Source organism: Elephas maximus, chromosome 14 (assembly GCF_024166365.1).
Source record: "Elephas maximus indicus isolate mEleMax1 chromosome 14, mEleMax1 primary haplotype, whole genome shotgun sequence".
NCBI classification, from domain to species: domain Eukaryota; kingdom Metazoa; phylum Chordata; class Mammalia; order Proboscidea; family Elephantidae; genus Elephas; species Elephas maximus.
In genome coordinates, this window is record NC_064832.1 from 28,822,556 (window position 1) to 28,843,673 (window position 21,118).

At 42.1% G+C, this 21,118-nt stretch overlaps 1 protein-coding gene across 1 annotated transcript in view; it reads left to right on the plus strand.

Moving 5' to 3' along the window:
- The window catches only part of EBPL (EBP like), a 76,198-nt gene extending 56,977 nt beyond the window's left edge, over window positions 1-19,221 (plus strand). Inside the window, exons 2-4 of the mRNA XM_049852908.1 lie at window positions 12,911-12,980; window positions 17,581-17,719; window positions 18,701-19,221. Of these exons, the coding sequence (XP_049708865.1) occupies window positions 12,911-12,980; window positions 17,581-17,719; window positions 18,701-18,941 (450 nt within the window). The 3' untranslated portion in view covers window positions 18,942-19,221. The remainder of the gene's footprint in view (window positions 1-12,910; window positions 12,981-17,580; window positions 17,720-18,700) is intronic.
- The last annotated feature ends 1,897 nt before the right edge of the window (window positions 19,222-21,118 follow it).

The window sequence follows — 21,118 nt, forward strand, 5'->3', positions numbered from 1 at the left end:
TGGATGGATTTACATCTGGGTTCTCAATTTTGTTTCATTGGTCAGTGTATCTTTTGCTGTACCAGTACCAGGCCGTTTTGATTACCAGAGCTGTACAGTAGGTTCTGAGGTCAGATAGTGCAAGGCCTCCTACTTTCTTCTTCTTTGATAGTGCTTTACTTATCCACGGCCTCTTTCCTTTCCATATAAAGTTAATGATTAGTTTTCCCATCTCATTAAAGAATGCTGTTTGTGTTTGGATCAGGATTGCATTGTATTTGTAGATTGCTCTGGGTAGAATTGACATTTTCACAATGTTGAATGTACCTATCCATGAGCATGGTATGTTTTTCCATTTATATAGGTCTCTTGCAGTGGTTTTGTAGTTTTCTTTGAATAGGTCTTTTACATTCCTGGTTAGATTTATTACTAAGTATTTTGTTTTTGTAGAGGCTATTTTATTATAAATGGTATTCCTTTCCTGATTTCCTTTTCATCATTCTCTTTTTTGGTGTATAGGAACTCAACTGACTTTTTAATGTTTATCTTGTATCCTGCTAGTCTGTTGAATCTTTCTCTTAGTTCCAGTAGTTTTCTTGTGGAGTCTTTTATGTTCTGTATGTGTAGTAGTATATCATCCACAAACAGGGACAGGTTTAATTCTTCCTTAGCAATTTGGATGCCGTTTATTTCTTTTTCTTGCCTTATTGCTCTAACTAAGACTTCCAACACAGTGTTAAATAGGAGTGTCAATAAAGGGTATCCTTGTCTTGTTCTCATTCTCAGAGGGAATGTTTTCAGCCTCTTTCTGTTGAGAATGATATTGGTTGTTGGCTTTGTATAGATGCCCTTTATTATGTTGAGGAATTTCCATTCTATTCCTATTTTATTGAGAGTTTTTATCAGGAATGAGTGTTGGACTTTATCAAATGCCTTTTCTGCATTGATTGAGATGATCATGTGATTCTTTTATTTATGTGGTGGATTGCATTGATTGATTTTCTAATGTCAAACTGTCCTTGCATACCTCATATGAATTTCACTTTGTCAGGGTGTATTATTTTTGGGGTATGATGCTGAATTCTATTGGCTAGAATTTTGTTGAGAATTTTTGAATCTATATTCATGAGAGATATTGGTCTGTAATTGTCTTTTTTTGTGGTGTCTTTGCCTGGTTTTGGTATCAGGATTATGCTGACTTCATAGAATGAATTTGGAAGTATCCCTTCCTTTTCTATGTTCAGATATAATTTGAGTAGTACTGGTGTGAGCTCTTCTCTGGATGTTTGGTAGAATTCTCCAGTGAAGTCATCTGGGTCAGGAGTTTTTTTTTTTTTTTTTTTTTTTAATTACCTTTTCAGTCTCTTCTCTTGTTGTGGGTCTGTTCAGATTTTTGATCTCAGTTTGTGGTAGTTTAAGTCAGTAGTGTGTTTCTAGAAATTTGTCCATTTCCTCTGGATTTTCACATTTGTTTGGAGTATAGTTTTTCATAGTAATCTGTTACGATCCTTTTTATTTCAGTTGGGTCTGCTGTAATGTCCCCTCGTTTCATTTCTTATTTGGGTTATTTGTGTCCTCTCCTGTTTTTCAGTTTGGCCAGTGGTTTGTCGATTTTGTTGATCCTTTCAAAGAACCAACTTTTGGTTTTGTTGACTTTCTATTGTTTTTCTATTCTCTGTTTCATTTATTTCTGCTCTCATTTGTCTTTATTTCCTTTCTTCTGGTGGCTGTGGGCTTCTTTTGCTGTTCTCTTTCTACTTGTTTGAGCTGTATAGCTAATGTTTTGATTTTGTTATTTTTTGATGTGTGCATCGATTGCTGTAAATTGACCTCTGAGTATTGCCTTTGCTGTGTCCCAAAGGTTTTGGTGTGATGTGTTTTCCTTCTTGTTTGAGTCTAGGAATTTTTTTATTCCATCTTTGATTTCTTCTATAACCCCGCAGTTTTTAAGCAAGGTGTTATTCAGTTTCAACTTTTTCCTTTCTCTTTCTGTTATTAATTTCTACTTTCATGGCATGTGATCAGAGAAGATACTTTCTATTATCTCAGTGTTTTGTATTTTGTTGAGGGTTGCTTTGTGGCCTAAGATGTGGTCTATTCTGGAGAACATTCCATGTGTGTTGGAGAAGAATGTATACTTTGCTGCTGTTGTGCGGAGTGTTCTCTATAAGTCTTTGAGGTCAAGTTGGTTGGTTGTGGCCTTTAGATCTTCTTTGTCCTGTTGAGTTTCTTTCTAGATGTTTTGTCCTTTACTGAGACTGGTGTGTTGAAGTCACCTACTGTTATTATTGAACTGTGAATTTCTCTATTCAGTGCTGTTAGAGTTTGTTTTATGTAATTTTGTAGCCCTGTCATTGGGTGCATAGATATTTATTATGGTTATATCCTTCTGGTGGATTGTGCCTTTAATCATTATATAATGTCCTTCCTTGGGCAGTATAGGACAGGGGTCCAGGTATCTGCACCAGTGCCACTTGGGGGTATGGTACTCAGTGTGCAGTGGACATGGGCAGGAGGGAAGGAAGAGGATGTGATATGTGAGAGAAAGAAGACAGTGAAACAGAAGTAGAAAAAAGCAAAAAAAAAAAAAAAAAGTAAATGATGGTGCAGTGGGATTCGGCGCTTCGGGGCGGGCAGACCTGGAGAGGCTGTGTGCTGGTGGCTCTCTCACCAAGCTTTGTGGCATGCTTGTTGAGAAGGGGTGTGAGTGTCACATGGGACTAGGTGGGCAAGATGAAGGAAAGGAAGAAAGGAAAGAGAGAAATAACAACAAAAAAAACAAAAAACAGAAACGACAACAACAAAAATATGATGCTGAGGGAGCGGGCCACTGGGGGCCAGGCAGAATCAAGGTGGCAGCAAGCTGGTGTCTGTCGTGCCAGATGGCACGGCATGACCCCTCACAAAGGGCAGAGGCAGCACAGGGCCTAGGTGGGAGGGAGAAGGAAAAGGGAGAAGAGGAAGGAAAGCAAAAGGAAAAATATGACACTGAGGGAGCTGGCCTATGTGCCAGTGGCTTTTGAGCCAAGTGGTGCAGTATGGCCCCTTGAGAAGGGGCAGGGACAGCACATGGGGCTAGGTGGGTAGAAGACAGGAAAGGATGGAAGGGAGAGAAAGAAGAAACAAACAAAAACAATAACAAATAGGGTGCTGATGGAGCTGACCAGTGGGGGTGGTACGGACCTGGGGAGGTGGTATGTTGGTGGCTCTCTAGCCAAGCGGTACAACACAGCCCATCGAGAAGGGGCCTAGATACCTCACAGGGATAAGTGGGCAGGAGAAAGGGAAGGAAAAAGGGATAGAGAGAAGAAATGAATAAAACAACAACAACAAAAAATTAAATATGGCACTGAAGGAGCCAGCTGGTAGGGGCGACACTGACCCAGGGAGGCCATGTGCCAGTGACCCTTTAACTGAGTGGTGCAACATGGCCCATCAAGAAGAGGCAGGGCAGTGCACGGGGCTAGGTGGGTAACAGAAAGGAAAGGAAGGAAGGGAGAGAGAAGAAACAACAGCAAAAATATGGTGCTGAGGGAGCCAGCCAGTGGGAGTGGCACAGACCCAGGGAGGCCATGTTCCAGTGGCTCTGTAGCTGAGCAGTGCAGCATGGCCCTTCAAGAAGGGGCAGGGATGGCACACAGGGCCAGGTGGGTGGGAGGATGGAAAGGAAGGAAGGGATAAAGAGAGAAGAAAGAAACAAACAAAAAACCCAAAATATGGTGCTGAAGGAGCTGGCCAGTGGGGGGTGGCATGGACCCAGGGAGGCCATGTGCTCATGGCTGTCTAGTTAAGCAGTGCAGCACAGCCCACACAGCCTGTTGAAAAGGGGCAGGGAAAGCACACAAGGCTAGGTGTGTGGGAGAAATGAAAGGAAGGAAGGAAGAGAAAAGAAATAGAAATAGAAAAAAAATGGTGGTGAGGGAGCCAGCCAGTAGAGGCGACACGGAACCGGGGGGTCCATACTGGTGGCTCTCTAGCTGAGCGGTGCAGCACAGCCTGTCGAGAAGGGGCAGGGACAGCACATGGGGCTAGCTGGATGTGAGAAAGGAAAGTAAGGAAGGGAGAGAGAGAGAAGAAACAGAAAAAAAAGTGGTGCTGAGGGAGCTGGCCAGTGGGAGTGACACACAACCAGAGAGGCTGTGCTAGTGGCTCTCTAGCCAAGCAGTGCAGCACAGCCCATTGAGAAGGGGCAGGAATGGCACACAGGGCTAGCTGGGCATGAGAAAGAAAAGGAAGGAAGGGAGAGAAGAAATAGAAAAAAATGGCACTGAGGGAGCCAGCCTGAGGGGTGGCATAGAGCCAGGGAGGTTGTGCTGGTGGCCCTCTAGCTGAGCAGTGCAGCACAGCCCATAAAGAAGGGGCAGGGACAGCACATGGGGCTAGCTGGGCAGGAGCAAGGAAAGGAAGGAAGGGAGAAAGAGAGAAGCGACAGAAAAAGGCAATAATAAAAAAATTTTTTTTTTTTAATTTTAAAAATGGTACTGGGAGAACTGGGCATTGGAGTTGGGGTGGAGTCACTTGGCAATGAGCTGGTGTCTCCCTGGCTGAGTGTCCATGGCCCATTGGAAAGCAGCAAAGGCTGCACAGAGGGAAGAAGTGTGGAGGATGGGAGAGCATGTATCCCTGGTTACCGGGTGCACTGTGTTGGGAACTCCATGAAGTTGCTTTCCTGTACTCCCTGTCTGCGGTTCTTGGTGGCTGTAGTCCAAGATGATGAATCTGTGCCATGTTAGCTGGTAAGGGACCTCCGATCCGTGGCTTTCCTCATTCTCTGTCAGTTTCTTATTCCATTCAGTGCTCAATCGAGTTCTTTATCCCTTCATTTGGCACTTGGGTTCCAGGGTTAACATTTGTATCTGTTTTACTTAGTTTTTTGGGTATTTGCTGCAGAGGGACAGCATGGTGCGTCTATCTATAGTGCCATGTTGCCTCAGCCCCTCCCAACACCCTTTCTTGATGAAAACCCCAAGATTGGAATAGAAGGGAAGTTTCTCAGTATGATTCAGGACATATATGAAAAGCCAACATCCAGCATTATACTTAATAGAGAAAGATTGAAAGCTTTCCCATTGAAACTGGGAACAAGACAATGGTGCCTGCTCTAACCTCTTCTATTCAATATTGATTAGCTGTCCTAGCCACAGCAATAAGACCAGAAAAACAAGTAAAATTTATTCAGATTTTGGATAAGAAGAAGTAAAACTATTTATATCCACAGATGACATGATCCTCTGTACAGAAAATCTCAAAAAATCCACAAGAAAACTCTAGAGCTAATAGAGGAATTTAGCACAGTTGCAGGATATAAGGTCAACAAGCAAAAATCAGTTTGGTTTCTATACACCAGCAATGAGAAATCAGAAAGGGAAATTAGGGAAACAATTCTATTTACTGTAGCATCTAAGAGAATAAATACCTAGGAATAAATTTAAGCAGGGATGTGAAGGACTTACACAATGAAAATTATAATATACTGCTGGAAGAGATTAAAGAAGGCTTAATTAAATAGAAAAGTCTTCCATCTTCATGGATTGGAAGATAAAATATTTTTAAGATGTCAGTACTACCCAAAATAATCTATAGATCAATGCAATCTCAATAAAAATTCCAAAACCCTTCTTTACAGAAATGGAAAAGCCGATCATCAACTTTATATGGACTGTCAAGAGACCCCAAACAGCTACAACAATGTTGAAAGAGAAGAACAAAGTAAGAGGACTCATACTTCCTGGTTTTAAAACATATTATAAAGCTACAGTAATCAAAACAGCCTGATACTGGTATAACAACAGACACACAGACCAATGGAATAGAATTGAGAAATAGAAGAAAATAGAAAGAAAAATAGAGAAAACCTACACAAGTGATTTTTTACAAAGATGCTAAGTCCATTCCATGTGGTAAGAAGAGTCTCTTCAATAATTGATTGAAGACTGGGAAAACTGGATTTCCACATGCAGAAAAATGAAACAGGATTCATGCCTCACACCATACACAAAAACAAATTCTAGATGGATTAAGGACCTAAATGGGAAAACCAAAACCATAAAATTCTTAGCAGAAAGTACAGGGGCAGGGGTATCAGGCCTAACTTACAATAATGGATTATCTAATAAAATAACAAAAGCACAAAATAAATAAATGGAGCCTCATAAAAATTAAAAATTCTGTTCTTCAGAAAACTTCACCAAAAAAGTGAAAAGATAAGCTACCTACTGGGAGAATATCTTTGGAAATCATATCCAATAAGAATCTAATAATCAAAATGTATATAAAACTTTGACAACAACAAAAAGACAAACACCCAATTATAAAATGGGTAAAGGGCTTGAATAGACATTTCACTAAAGAGAACATTAAATGGCCACCAAACACATGAAAAGATGTGTCATTAGCCATCAGAGAGATGCAAATCACAACCACAATGAGATACCATTTCACTCCCACCAAAAAAAAAAAAAAAAGTCAAACCCGTTGCCATCGAGTCGATTCCGACTCATAGCGACCCTACAGGACAGAGTAGAATTGCCCCACAGAGTTTCCAAGGAACACCTGGTGGATGGCTAATTTCACTCCCACAAGAATGACGTTGAGGACAGAAATGACGCCAGAGACCACACCATGGAATTTTGCAAAACCAGCGACTTATTCATTGGAAATACATTTTTTCAAGAACATAAATGGCAACTATACACGCGGAGGAAACCCTGGTGGCATAGTGGTTAAAAGCTACAACTGCTAACCAAAACGTTGGCAGTTTGAATCCACCAGGCATTCCTTGGAAACTCTATGGGGGGCAGTTCTACTCTGCCCTATAGGGCCGCTATGAGTCAAAATTGACTTGACAGCAGTGGGTGTGTGTGTGTATACATGTGGACCTCACCTGATGGAATACACAGGAATCAAATCTGTGAAAAGAGACAGTGGAGATGCTCAATATCATCAGTCAGAACAAGGCCAGGGACCGACTGCAGGACAGACTGCCAATTGCTCGTATGCAAGTTCAAGTTGAAGCTGAAGATAATTAAAACAAGTCCATGAGAGCCAAAGTATGACCTTGAGCATATCCCCACTGAATTTAGATACCATCTCAAGAATAGATTTGACACGCTGAACACTGATGACCAAATACCAGATGAGTTGTGGGATGACATCAAGGGCACCATACATGAAGAAAGGAAAAGGTCATTAAAAAGACAGGGAAAAAAAAAAAAAAGACCAAAATGGATGTCAGAAGAGACTCTCAAACTTGCTCTTGAACACAGAGTAGCTAAAGCAAAGGGAAGAAATGATGAAGAACAGAACATTTCAAAGGGGACTCAAGAAGACAGAGTGAAGTACTGTAATGAAATGTGCAAAGACCTGGAGATAGATAACCAGAAAGGAAGAACACACTAAGAACTGAAGAAAAAAATTCAAGCGCCGAGTTGCAATATTGAAGGATTCTATAGGCAAAAATTGAACAACTCAGGAAGCATCAAAAGAAGATGGAAGGAATACACAGAGTCATTATACCTAAAAGAATTGGTCAACGTTCAGTCATTTCAAGAGGTAGCATATGATCAGAAACCGATGGTATTGAAGGAAGAAGTCCGAGCTGCACTGAAGGTATTTTTGAAAAACAAGGCTCCAGGAACTGAAGGAATATCAATTGAGATGTTTCAACAAACGAACGCAGCGCTGGAAGCCCTCACTCGTCTATGCCAAGAAATTTGGAAGACAACTACCTGGCCAACTGACTGGAAGAGGTCCATATTTATGCCCATTCCTTAGAAAGATGATCCAACCAAATGCAGAAATTATGACACAATTTCATTAATATCACATGTAAGTAAAATTATGCTGAAGATAATTCAAAAACATTTGCAGCAGTACATCGACAGGGAACTGCCAGAAATTTTTTTTCAGAAGAGATGTGGAAAAGGGATATCGTTGCTGATACTACATGGATCTTAGCTGAAAGAGAATACCAGAGAGTAGTTCACCTGTGTTTTATTGACTATGCAAAGGCATTCAACGGTGTGGATCATAATAAATTATGGATAACATTGTGAAGAATGGGAATTCCAGAACACTTACTTGTGCTCATGAGGAACCCGCACATAGATCAAGAGGCAGTTGTTCGAACAGAACAAGGGGATACTGCGTGGTTTAAAGTCAGGAACGGTGTGCACCAGGGTTGTATCCTTTCACCATACCTATTCAACCTGTATGCTGAGCACATAATCCAAGAAACTGGACTATATGAAGAAGAAGGGGTAATCAGTATTGGAGGAAGACTCATTAACAACCTGCGCTATGCAGATGACACAACCTTGCTTGCTGAAAGTGAAGAGAACTTGAAGCACTTATTGATGAAGATGAAAGACTACACCCTTCGGTATGGATTACACCTCGACATAAAGAAAAAAATCTTCACAACTGGACCAATAAGCAACATCATGATAAATGGAGAAAAGATTGAAGTTGTCAAGGATTTCATTTTACTTGGATCCACAATCAACACCCATGGAAGCAGCAGTCAAGAAATCAAAGATGTATTTCATCGGGCAAATCTGGTGCAGAAGACCTCTTTAAAGTGTTAGAAAGCAAAGATGTCACCTTAAGGACTAACCCAAGCCATGTTATTTTCAGTCACCTCATATGCATGTGAAAGCTGGACAATGAATAAGGAATACCTGAGAAAAATTGATGCATGTGGATTACGGTGTTGGCGAAGAACGAACAAATCTGTCTTGGAAGAAGTACAGCCAGAATGCTCCTTCGAAGCGAGAATAGTCACACTTCATTTCACCTACTTTGGGCATATTATCAGGAAGGGCCAGTCCCTGGAGAAAGACGTTGTCTTAGTTATCTAGTGCCGCTATAACAGAAATATCACAAGTGGATGGCTTCAGCGAACAGAAGTTTATTCTCTCACAGTCTAGTAGGCTATGAGTCCAAATTCAGGGCATCAGCTCCAGGGGAATGCTTTCTCTCTCTGTCGGCTCTGGAGGAAGGTTCTCGTCATCAATCTTTCCCTGGTATAGGAGCTTCTCAGCACAGGGATCCCAGGTCCAAAGGACACGCTATGCTCCTGGTGCTTCCTTCTTCGTGGTATGAGGTCCCCCGTCTCTCTGCTCACTTCTCTCTTTTATATCTCAAAGAGATTGACTTAAGACACAACCTAATTTTGTAGATTGAGTTCTACCTCATTAACACAACTACCAGTAATCTTGCCTCATTAACATCATAGGGGCAGGACTTAACGACACAGAGAAAAATCCTGTCAGATTACAAAATGGTGGACAATCACAATACTGGGAATCATGGCCTAGCCAAGTTGGCATGTATTTTGGGGGGACACAATTCAATCCATAACAGACATCATGCTTGGTAAAGCACAGGATCAATGAAAAATAGATAGATTTACACAGTACAGTGGTGGGTTAAACATAGCAATGATTGTGAGGATGGCACAGGACCAGGCAGTGCTTCATTTTGTTGTACGTAGGGTTACTATGAGTTGGAACCAACTCGAAGGCACCTAACAACAGCAACAGAATGTCTAAGATAAAACACTAAGAAAAGAAAATAACAAATGTTTACAAAAGATGTGGGGAAATTGGAACTACTATCCATTGCTTTTGGAAAAATAGTACAGTTGTTGAGGAAAACAGTGTGCGGCTCCTAAAAAAACTAAAAATGGAAGTACCATATAACCCAGCAATTCCACTGCTAGGTATACATCCAAAAGACATGAAAGCAGGCACTCAAACAGATATTTGTACACCAATATTCATTGCAGCACTATTCACAATAGCCAAAATGTGGAAACAAACTAAATTCCCATCAAGGGATGAACAAATAAAAATGTGGTACATATGTACAGTGGATTACTACTCAGCCAGGAAGAGAAATGAAGTTTTGATATATGCTACAATATGGGTTGAGCAAATAATCCGAGAAGCTGGACTATATGAAGAAGAACACGGCATCAGAATTGGAGGAAGACTCATTAACAACCTGCGATATGCAGATGACACAACCTTGCTTGCTGAAAGTGAAGAAGACTTGAAGCACTTACTAATGAAGATCAAAGACCACAGCCTTCAGTATGGATTACACCTCAACATAAAGAAAACAAAAATCCTCACAACTGGGCCAATAAGCAACATCATGATAAATGGAGAAAAGATTGAAGTTGTCAAGGATTTCACTTTACTTGGATCCACAATCAATACCCGTGGAAGCAGGAGTCAAGAAATCAAAAGACGCATTGCATTGGGTAAATCTGCCGCAAAGGACCTCTTTAAAGTGTTGAAAAGCTAAGATGTCACCTTGAAGGCTAAGGGGTGCCTGACCCAAGCCATGTTATTTTCAATCACATCATATGCATGTGAAAGCTGGACAATGAATAAGGAAGACTGAAGAAGACTTGACGCCTTTGAATTGTAGTATTGGTGAAGAATATTAAATATACCATGGATTGCCAAAAAAACGAACAAATCTGTCTTAGAAGAAGTACAAACAGAATGCTCCTTAGAAGCAAGGATGGCGAGACTGCATCTTACATACTTTGGACACGTTGTCCAGCGGGATCAGTCCCTGGAGAAACACATCATGCTTGGTGAAGTACAGGATCAGCGGAAAAGAGGAAGACCCTCAAGGAGATGGATTGACACAGTGGTTGCAACAATGGGCTCAAGCATAACAATGATTGTAAGGATGGTGCAGGACCGGGCAGTGTTTCATTCTGTGATACGTAGGGTCACTGAGTCTGAACTGACTCAACGGCACTTAACAACAACAATATGGGTAGAGCCTGAAGTCACTATGCTGAGTGAAATAAGTCGATCGCAAAAGGACAAATATTGTTTGACCTCATTTATGTAGGAAATCCTGGTGGCGTAGTGGTTACGTGCTATGGCTGCTAACCAAAAGGTCAGCAGTTCAAATCCATCAGACACTCTTTGGAAACTCTATTGGGCAGTTCTACTGTCCTATAGGGTCACTATGAGTCAGAATTGACTCAATGCCAACAGGTTTGGTTTTGGGGGTTTTACTTATATAAAAAGACAAGAACAGACAAATGTATAGAGAACAAAGTTTATTAGTGGTTGCCAGGGGCAGAAGGAAGGGAAGAAGGGAGTTTTATTGCTTATGGAATACTGACTGTTGGTTTATGGTGCTGGAAATATTACATTGATTAAGGGTAGGGTTGCACAGCTGATTACTGAAAATAATATTAATAAGTTTTATACCTGTAAAAAGCTGAATTGGCAAAAATGTGGTAACTATATTTACAACAATGACTGAAAAAAGAAGAAAACAAGTAGCTGCTGAGGCTGCTTATGTACAACCAAATACTTCATGAGATTTAGTTCCTTGGTTTGGAGGTTTAGCATCATGGTTTCATGGGACATCCCAGTTAATTGGCCTAATAATGTGTTTAGCACTTCTGTTCTACCTCCTAGTTTGTTGCGTATTGCCTGGGTCTTAAAAGCTGGCAGGCGGCCATCCAAGACAAGACAGTTGCTCTCTATTTGCCTGGAGCAGCAGAGGAAGTAGGAGAGTGAGGAATAAAAAAAAAGGAGAGTGAGGAATAGGAGGAGGAAATGGAACATGTGGCTAACTGCCTCCACGAACTACTGCCTCCTTTGCCATGAAACCAGAACTAGATGGTGCCTGGCTACCACCACTGACCAATCTAACCGGGTTCACAGTAGGTGATCCTGGTTTGAATGGGAGCAAAATGAAGAACACATCTCAAATTCTTAAAAATGGCCAGACTAACTGGACCACCTGAGACCAGAGGACTCCCTGAGATTATCGCCCTGAGATACTCTTTAAACCTTGAACCAAACTATCCCTTGAGATCATCTTTTATCAGAAAAGCAGAATGACACTCAAAAGGCATCACCCATTAGATCAGTGCTTTACTGAAAAAAATCTGTATCAGTCCAGCGGAGCCCTCGTTGCTCATTGGTTAAGAGATTGGCTGCTAACCAAGAGGTCGGTGGTTCAAATCTACCAGCCACTCCTTAGAAACCCTGTGGGGCAGTTCTGCTCTGTCCTGTAGGGTCACTATGAGTTGGAATCAACTTGATGGCAATGGGTTTGGTTTTTTTTGGTTTATGAGTCCAGTAGATCAACATTTAATTCAAAGCAAAGTTGAGGAGATAAGCAGGCAAGGAAACTAAAAAAAAGAGTACTGGAAATGGAACAACTGGAATACGCTAATGAGAGTGTTGACACAATGTGAAAAATGTAACTAATGTCATTGATCAATTTGTGTGGGAAGTGTCAAAAGGAAACCCAACTTGCTGTGTAAACTTTCACCAAAAACACAATATTATTAAAACAAACAAACAGTAGTTTAACTTAACTGGTAAAGAATGTCTGCCTTGAGCATTGTGCTTTTTTGAGATCTATCTATATGGGATCAAACTGACAACAGCAACTGGAGCAATTAGATAGGAAACTTAGGGGATAGTGAGTTTATGTTAAAAGGGGAGGAACACTTGGAAAAGGAGGGTGAGAATGGTTGTACAACTCAAAGAATGTAATCAATGTCATTGAATTGTACATGTAGAAATTGTTGAATTGGTGTATGTTCTGCTGTGCATATTCTCAACAATAACAAAAATAAAATAAATTATTTAAAAAAAAAACAAAAACCCTACGGAGCACAGTTTTACTCTGACATATGTGGGATCACCACGAGTCGGAGTCAGCTTGACTTGGCAACTAGTTATATGAACATACCTATTTATAAGGTCCAGGTATCTACTCCCCCTGCGGGTCGCACCCCATGGGGTTGTGTGGGGTACGTTCTTTGAGAGCCTTGACTGGGGCAGGGGTGCAGGGGATGGTGCCATAGAATGCAGTGTTTCTGTGCTGCCATTCTGTGATGCTAAATTAGAGCGTGTTTTTGTTTTCTTCTTTCTAGGAGGGCGCTTTCGTCTACTTGGCTCTTGTGGGAAACGTTGCTGATTCCAGTGGCTTGCTTGCTTCATTGTGTAAGTAATTAAAAACGTTTGCCGCTTGAAATGTTTGAGGAGATCAAGTGCAAGTGTTGCCATCAGTTAAATGTGCAACTGTACCACGTTCAGTGTGATTCCATTTATGTGAAATGCCTGGAATAGGCACATCTTCAGAAACAGAAAATAGCGGTCACTTAGGACAAACGGGGGGAAGAGGCGCTGGGTGGTGCATCACTTAACAGGTTAAGGCACTCGGCTGCTAACCAAAAGGTGGGAGGTTCAAGTCTACCCTGCATTGCCTTGGAAGAAAGGCCTGGTGATCTACCTGTGAAAAATCAGCAATTGGAAACCCTGTGGAACACAGTTCTATCCTAACACGCGTGGGATCGCCATGAATCAGAATTGACTTGTTGCAGCTGGTACTGGTAGGCCAGGGGAAATGGGAACTGACTGCTGATGGGTATGGATTTCTTTTAGACCAATGAAAATATTCTAAAATTAGATGGCGGTGATGGCCCCACAACTCTGTGAATATACTAACAACCATTGGATTTACGCGAAGCAGGGGAAGGGTATATTGTGCAGGAATTATATTTCGATGAGGCTGTTTCATTTATATATATATGTATATATAAATCTGTCTGTAGTGAGTGCAGTTTGAAGGGCTTTTAGTATTTAAACTGAGTGTTTTTCATGCTTTTAATATCAACTTTTTTTTCATTGTATCTATCTGTAATCATGTAGATAATTTCCAAAATCTTCCTGCTCTGCAGAGCTACTAACTAGCCTACAGAATTTCCCCCATCTTCCTCACGTGCTGTAAATCAGTCCACCTTCAGCCAGTTAGTATCGACTACCGGCCGCGTACTGTTGTCGATGCTGACAAATAAATAAGCCCTGCAGCAGGGTCTTTTGCCGCTTTTATAAATGGTCTTGCTCAGGAGAGCTTCTTTTCTGTCTTGTACTGACAGCCTGCATTGTTTTCACAATTCTGAGCTGATCTGTCCTGCAGGATCAGTGAGGCGCTCCTCGTCTCCACCCATTACTAGCTGCTGGCCATTGACTGACTCATGGAGCCCCCCAACGTGTGTCAGAATAGAACTGTGCTCTCTAGGGTTTTCAGTGGCCAGTTTTTTGGAACTAGAACACCAGACCTTTCTTCTGAGGTACCTTTGGGGAGACTCGCACTTCCAACATTGCTGTTAGCAGCCGAGCACATTAACCGTTGGCACCAAGAGGCTCCACTAGTGTTAGGGAAAATCTTCTAGAGAATTGAGTCAACTACAGTTAGTGCTTCTAAAAACAAAACACTTTATTTTTGTCATCTTTGATGCCTCCCAGGGTCCAGTCAGTAGCCACTCAGGGAGTCCAAGCCTCTGAGACTAGAGTCAGGCCACTTGGATTTCAGGGGGTGAGCTGAATGCAGCTGTGTAACTTTTTGGCGAGCAGGTCAAGCTAATCTTTGCGTGCCAGTTGTCGGCAAGCCCTGGAGGCCGAAGGCCCCAGCCTCAGTGGACTCCTCCATAGTGAGGCCCCTGCCCCGCCCCCTTTGTCAGAGGCTGTGCGGAGGCCTCCTGCCCTGACCCCTGCCCAGCCGCAGACACTAGTGAGACGCCCACATTTGGCTCAGTCCCACGAAATGTGAATGTCTCTCGTCGTCTTTATAAATCATCTGCTCATTTACATTTTCACTTTAAAGAAGCGAAAACTCATTTAATGGAGGTGTCCCCTATTTTCCTGAAAGTGAAAATCTCATAGATAATGTAAAGTAGTGCTTCTCAGCCTTTGAAGTGCATGCGTCGCCTGGGAGCTTGTTAAAGTGCAGATTCTGGTGCAGGTCTGGGGCAGGCCTCCCAGATGTTGCTCTCTGGACCGCCTTTGATTCTCCAGGATGCAGAGCCAGGCTGTGAACTCACCAGAAAAGCCAACACCTGTTGCCGTTGAGTCGAATCCAAGTCATGGCGGCCTCGTGTGTTACACAGTAGAACTGCTTCGTAGGGTTTTCTTGGCTGTAAGCTTTACAGAAGCAGATCTCCTGGCCTTTCTTTTGCAACACGGCTGAGTAGTTTGAACCGCCATCCTTGCAGTTAGTAGATGAGTGCAACCCATTTATGTCACCCGGGGACCTTGCTGTGAACATTAAAAAAAAAAAAAAAAACTCGTTGCTGTCGAGTCAATTCCAACTCGTAACTGTGAACATTAGGCAGCCTTTTATCACCTCCTACCCTTCGTGCAAGAAGCCCTAGTGGTGCAGTGGTTAAAGCACTCAGTTGCTAACCAGAAGGTAGGCAGTTCGAGCTTACCAGCTGCTCCATGGAAGAAAAGACCTGGTGACCTGCTCCCGTAAAGATTACAGCCTAGGAAACCCTATGGGCAGTTCTCCTCTATCCTGAAGGGTTGCTGTGAGTGGAATCGACTTGCCAGCACACCACAACAGTGACAACCATCTCCACGCTCTGTGGGAAACGGCACAAGGGCAGCTCATGTAGTGGAAGCCTTCAGAGCCCTTACTTTCCATCTGTTCCCTCTAGCCCACTGCCTAAGCCTGCTCATCAGCCACCTATAAATGATAGTAACTTCTTCAGCAGGCCCTTTAATGCTCCTGCTTGCCGGTTAATTCTTTAAGTGTTTAACAAAGAGTTGGTCAAAGTTGATCAGGATGCTCCCCCCACCCCTGACTGGCTTCTATGCCTTTGACGAATTGCCTGCCGTTTCAGACACACCATGCTGTCTTAGCTCTAGGCCTTTGCACATGCTCCTCCCAGTTTAGGAGCCACCTCCTCCAGGAAGTCTTCCCTGATCTACTGAAACCAAAAATCAAATCCGTTGCCATCAAGTCAGTTCTGACTTACAGCATCCCTACAGGACAGAGTAGAACTGCCCCATAGGGTTTCCTAGGCTGTGATCCTTACAAAAGCAGACTGCCACATCTTTCTCCCATGGAGCAGTTGGTGGGTTCAAGCTGCCAACCTTTCGGTTAGCAGCCAAGCATTTAACCACTGTGCCACCAAGGCTCCTTCTGATCCGCCTAGCCTAGTTTAAGTGCCACTTCCTCCAAGCCCCATGCTCTGTTACCATCCTCACAGCATTTACGCCATTGTTTGAACTCACAGACTGTGGGCCACTTGTGGCTAACTCTGTGTCCGAGTCAGCGCTGCAGTCTCCAGGCCTAGCATAGAGCCTTGTGGTGCCAAAGAAGAATTTGTTGAATTAAACAATGAATGAATGGAGCTATACATATACATATTTTAATGTCTAAATACCTACTGATTCTTTTATGCCTAAATCATTGGCATTTTACCAAATGATACTTTCTTAGATATTAGATGCACTAGCTGGTACACTTCGCCTATTGTATGTGTATTTCCAGTTAGGGGAAACGAACATTTATTTTCAATATTACGTTGTTTTCTAGTTGGTACAGATGTTTGAGAGCACCTCGGACAGTCGGGTAAAGACAGGCCGGATGGCTGTGCTGCACCTGTTGTTTGTTTCTGGCCCTTCACAGACTCTTCTCTCAGCTTGTGTCTTGTGTGGTAGCTCAGTAAATGGCTATCCTGTTTATTGGCTGTTCTTGCCCTCAGGGCGGCCTTTTCTTTAGAAACATTCTTTGCCTCTAACCCCAAGGGATCCTTCCTCTGGCCATTAGGAGACTGGAGCTTTGTACTGCTCAGATCAACAAGATGACGCAGCTAATTTCTGACCCATCATACCTTTTCCAAAGAATGTGAGAACTGTGCTTAAAGGGAGAGAAGAGATGGGGTCTTTGGTTTCTTTCTCTAATCGTTTGAGAAAAAAGAAAGAAAGAAGGGAGAAGAATAGCCTCACTAGTGGATGGCCCTCAGTCAAGCTCTAAAAAGACTTTCTGACCTCATGGAACTTTCTAGAAAAAACCAGTCTAATACAGAGCTGTAACATAGGGTGTGCTTGCTCTGCGTCAGCACAACTGAGTCTTCGTGTGGTTGCTGTTGTTAGTGAATCCCAGGCTATGTCATCTCCCTCCTCTCCCGCTGCCTCCTCAGCACTCAGCTTCTTGTCAGTTATCAACACACATGTGTTTCGTATAAACATTTCCTTAATAACAGTTTCCCCACATCTAAATTATGTTTATAGATGTTATATTGAAATTTTGAAGTAAGGACTTCTAATGTATTTACTGGGAAAGTTATGAAAGATTGTCTTTGCAGAGTCAGACTATGTTGAATTAACTTAGAATCCCACTAGTTATCATGAAAAGGGAAGGGGTGAAGAGGACACATTTGTGAAGGTACTTTGGAAACTATAAATTATTTAACAAGTATAAACCGTTGCCGTGGAGTCAATGCCAACTCATAGCGACCCTATACGACAGAGTGGGACTGCCCCATACTGCTTCCAATGAGCACCTGGCGGATTGGAACTGCCGACCTTTTGGTTAGCAGCCATAGTTCTTAACCATTACACCACCAAGGTTTCCTTAACAAGTATAACATGATGCTCTTAGTCTCCGGGCTTTTCTCACCTTCCACTAAGGCATCGTGAAGACTGCAGACAGTGGCACCTTTCCTTTCCATGTCCTTAGGGGGAAAAGGGCCATTTCCACTGACTATCATAGAAGTGATTGGCCGGTGAGTCACAAAATGTTTTTTGTTTTTAGGGAAAGAATATGGCCAAGCTGATGCAAGATGGCTTTATTTTGACCCGAACCTTGTGGCTGTGGAGCTTCTGACTGTTTTCCTGGATGGGTCTCTGGCATTGTTCCTCGTTTACGCCATTGTCAAGGAGAAATGTTATCGGTAATGCCCGTCTCCTATCCTGCCGAAGGGAGAAATGTTTACTGTCCTGACGCTAAGTGACTTTTGGAGTAGGCTGTGACTACATTTATTTGTTAGATAAAAAGTAGAGTAGAAAATGAGAATTGTTTGATATTAGTAAGGGTCATGGTGCCACCAGGTTAATTTTAACTGTTCAAAATAAAAAAAAAAAATGTGAAATGTGATTTTAGTAATAACCCACCCATTGCTATCGAGTCAATTCTACTCATAGCGACCGTATAGGACGTCCCCATAGGGTAGAACTTGCCCATAGGGTTTCCAAAGGCTGTCATTTTTGCGGAAGTAGTCTGCTGTGTCTTTCTCTCGTGGAGCAGCCGTTGGGCTGGAGCTGCCGGCCTTTTGGTTAGCAGCCAGGTGCTTTAACCACTGCATCACCAGAGCTCCTTTAGTGATAACAGTGCCGGACAATTTGACACCAAGGAATCCCTGGGTGGTGCATTTAATGTGCTTGGCTGCTAACCAAAAGATTGGAGGGTCAAGTCTACCCTCAGAAGATGCCTTGAAAGAAAGGCCTGGCCATCTACTTCCCAAAAATCAGCCACTGAAAACCCTGTGGGCTACAGTTCTACTCTGACATACATGGGGTCACCATGAGTCAGAATCAACTCGATGGCAACTGGTGGTGGATTTTAGAGAATAAAACAGCAGTATTTCCAACCTTTTTCACCAAAAAATAACTCTAGAAAACGTCTGATCCACTTGGCACAAAGTAAATTCTCTAGAAAAGGGAGTGTTGCTTCTCCAAGGAAACCGTGGGTCTTCATGGATTAAATTTGACTTGCCCCAGTGGGAGCACCACCAGGAGCCCTGAGGTCCACCTTCAGAGAGATTTTCCATAGTGAGACTGTGTTGAGGCTGCCATTAAAGAAAAGATGTCATGATTCAGCGTGCAAAGCTGTGCGAGGCGGGCAGTTTCATCTCTTGTTTCTTTCCATCTAACAGGCATTTCATACAGATCACCCTGTGCGTGTGTGAATTGTATGGTGGGTGGATGACCTTCTCCCCAGAATGGCTTACGGGAAGTCCCAACCTCAACACCAGCAATTGGCTCTACTTTTGGGTATATCTGGTATTTTTTAATGGTGTGTGGGTTCTGGCGCCAGGACTGTTACTGTATCAGTCATGGGTAGAACTCAGGAAAATGCATGACAGGGAAACCTGTTTGGGGAAGAAGCTTCACTGAATTTTCAAAACCATAAACACTATTTATTATCTTGCTTTATGAACCAGAATGACTCTAGCCTTTTTGTTTGGCCAAAATGTAATACAGTCCAGTTTATACTTTCTTTTTATAATGTTGTTCCTGAACAGCCTATTTCAGATTGATTGTAAGGTGGCAAGATTTTATATCTTTTTTTCCAGTTAAATGGCAATGTAGGGGGAAAATAATCCATTTTAATTTGTAATAATAGCACATTTAATTGTACGTTTTAATGATGTCATTAATTGTTCCATATTAATAAAGCCAATTTATTCTAGAATACTCTAGAGACTGTTACTTTAATTTTTTATCCCAAAGAACATGTTATTGCTTCATCTTTCAATCATCTCACTAGTTTTTTGGTTTCCAAAATGAAATCGGAAGTGGAATAAATGATTGTATTTTACATTTGTACTTTTTCATCTTTGTGAACCCGATAAAAAATGGTAATAGTAGGGACTTGAGAGTGAGCTAATCCTTATGGGTAAACATTTGGTCTTCACACAGCAAACGTCTGATTTATACCTGTCCCTTTTCACGGAGGAGGAGTGGAGAAATTGTACAGGAACACACAGCACATATGATAAAAAAAAAAAAAAAAGGACATCAGGAAGCAGGAGCAGAGGGAAATGAGGGTGAGAAATAATCAGATAAAGGTAAAGTTAATATGCAAAATGTACAGCGTTTGCATTTGAAGCACAAATTGGGCACTACCTTCAGTACCAAGAGGGAAACATGACCAAATGGTGTTCATAAAACACTAGTTTTGGGACATGACTATAGCAGCTCTGTGGTGGTTGGGAAGCCCTGGTGGTGCAGTGATGAAGAGCTCGGCTGCTAACCAAAAGGTTGGCAGTTGGAATCTACCAGCCACTCCTTGGAAACCCTATAGAGCAGTTCAACTCTGTCCCGTAGGGTGACTACGAGTCAGAATCCACTCAACGGCAACAGGAAACGGGATGGGGGTTGGGGTGGAGGTACTCACATTAACTTATTCAATACTTGCTGTCTTAGTTATCTGGTTATCTAGTGCTGCCACAGGCAGATGGCTTTAACAAACAGAAGTTTATTCTCTCACAGTCTGGGAGGCTAGAAGTCTGAATTCAGGGTGCCAGCTCCAGGGGAAGGTTTTCTCTCTCTGCCAGCTCTGGAGGAAGGTCCTTGTCGTCAATCGTCTCCTGGTCTAGGAGCTCCTCAGCTCAGGGACCCCAGGTCCAAAGGACATAACTCTGCTCCAGGCACTACTGTCTTGCAGGCATGAGGTCTCTGTCTCTCTGCTCACTTCTCTCTTTTATATCTCAAAAGAGGTTGACTCAAAATACAACTTCGTCTTGTAGATTGAGTATTGCCTTATTAACATAACTGTCTCTAATCCTGCCTCATTAACATCCTAGAGGTAGGATTTACAACACATGGGAAAATCACATCAGATGACAAAATGATGGACAACCACACAGTACTGGGAATCATGGACTAGCCAAGTTGATATACATTTTGGAGGGACACAATTCAATCCATGACACTTGCATTTGGCTATAAACTCACAGCTATATATATGTGTGTGTGTGTATACACACATATATACATATATATATATATGGCACTGGGTTTATGACAAGGATGCTACAGAACAATCAAGAGGGTGATCTTTTCAGTGAATGGGTCCAGACCAGTTATGTATCCATGTGAATCTTGACCCTTACCTCATATCATATACAATAACAGATTCCAGGTGGATTGAGAGCTAAACAGCAAAAGCCAGACAGTAAAGTTTCAAGAAAACATTTCTTAAAGAGGACACAAAAAGCACCAACCAAGAAGGAAAAGATTAATAAATTCACTACATTTAAAGTAAGTACTTGTCTTCATCAAAAGCCACCTTTAAGAGAATGGAAAGGGAAGTCAGAGATTAGAAGATATTTTCACTACGTATAACTGACAAGACTCATCCCAAATAAAGAACTTCTGTAAATCAATTAGAAAAAGACAGGCAATCTGATAGAAAAGTTGACAAAATATTTGAATAAACACTTCACAAAAGGAAATATACAAATGACCATTATCAGAGAAATGCTAACTAAAGCCATAATAAGATACTATTAGATACCTACCAGAGTGGCTAAAAATGAAAAGACTGACCATGCCAAGTGTTGGTGAAG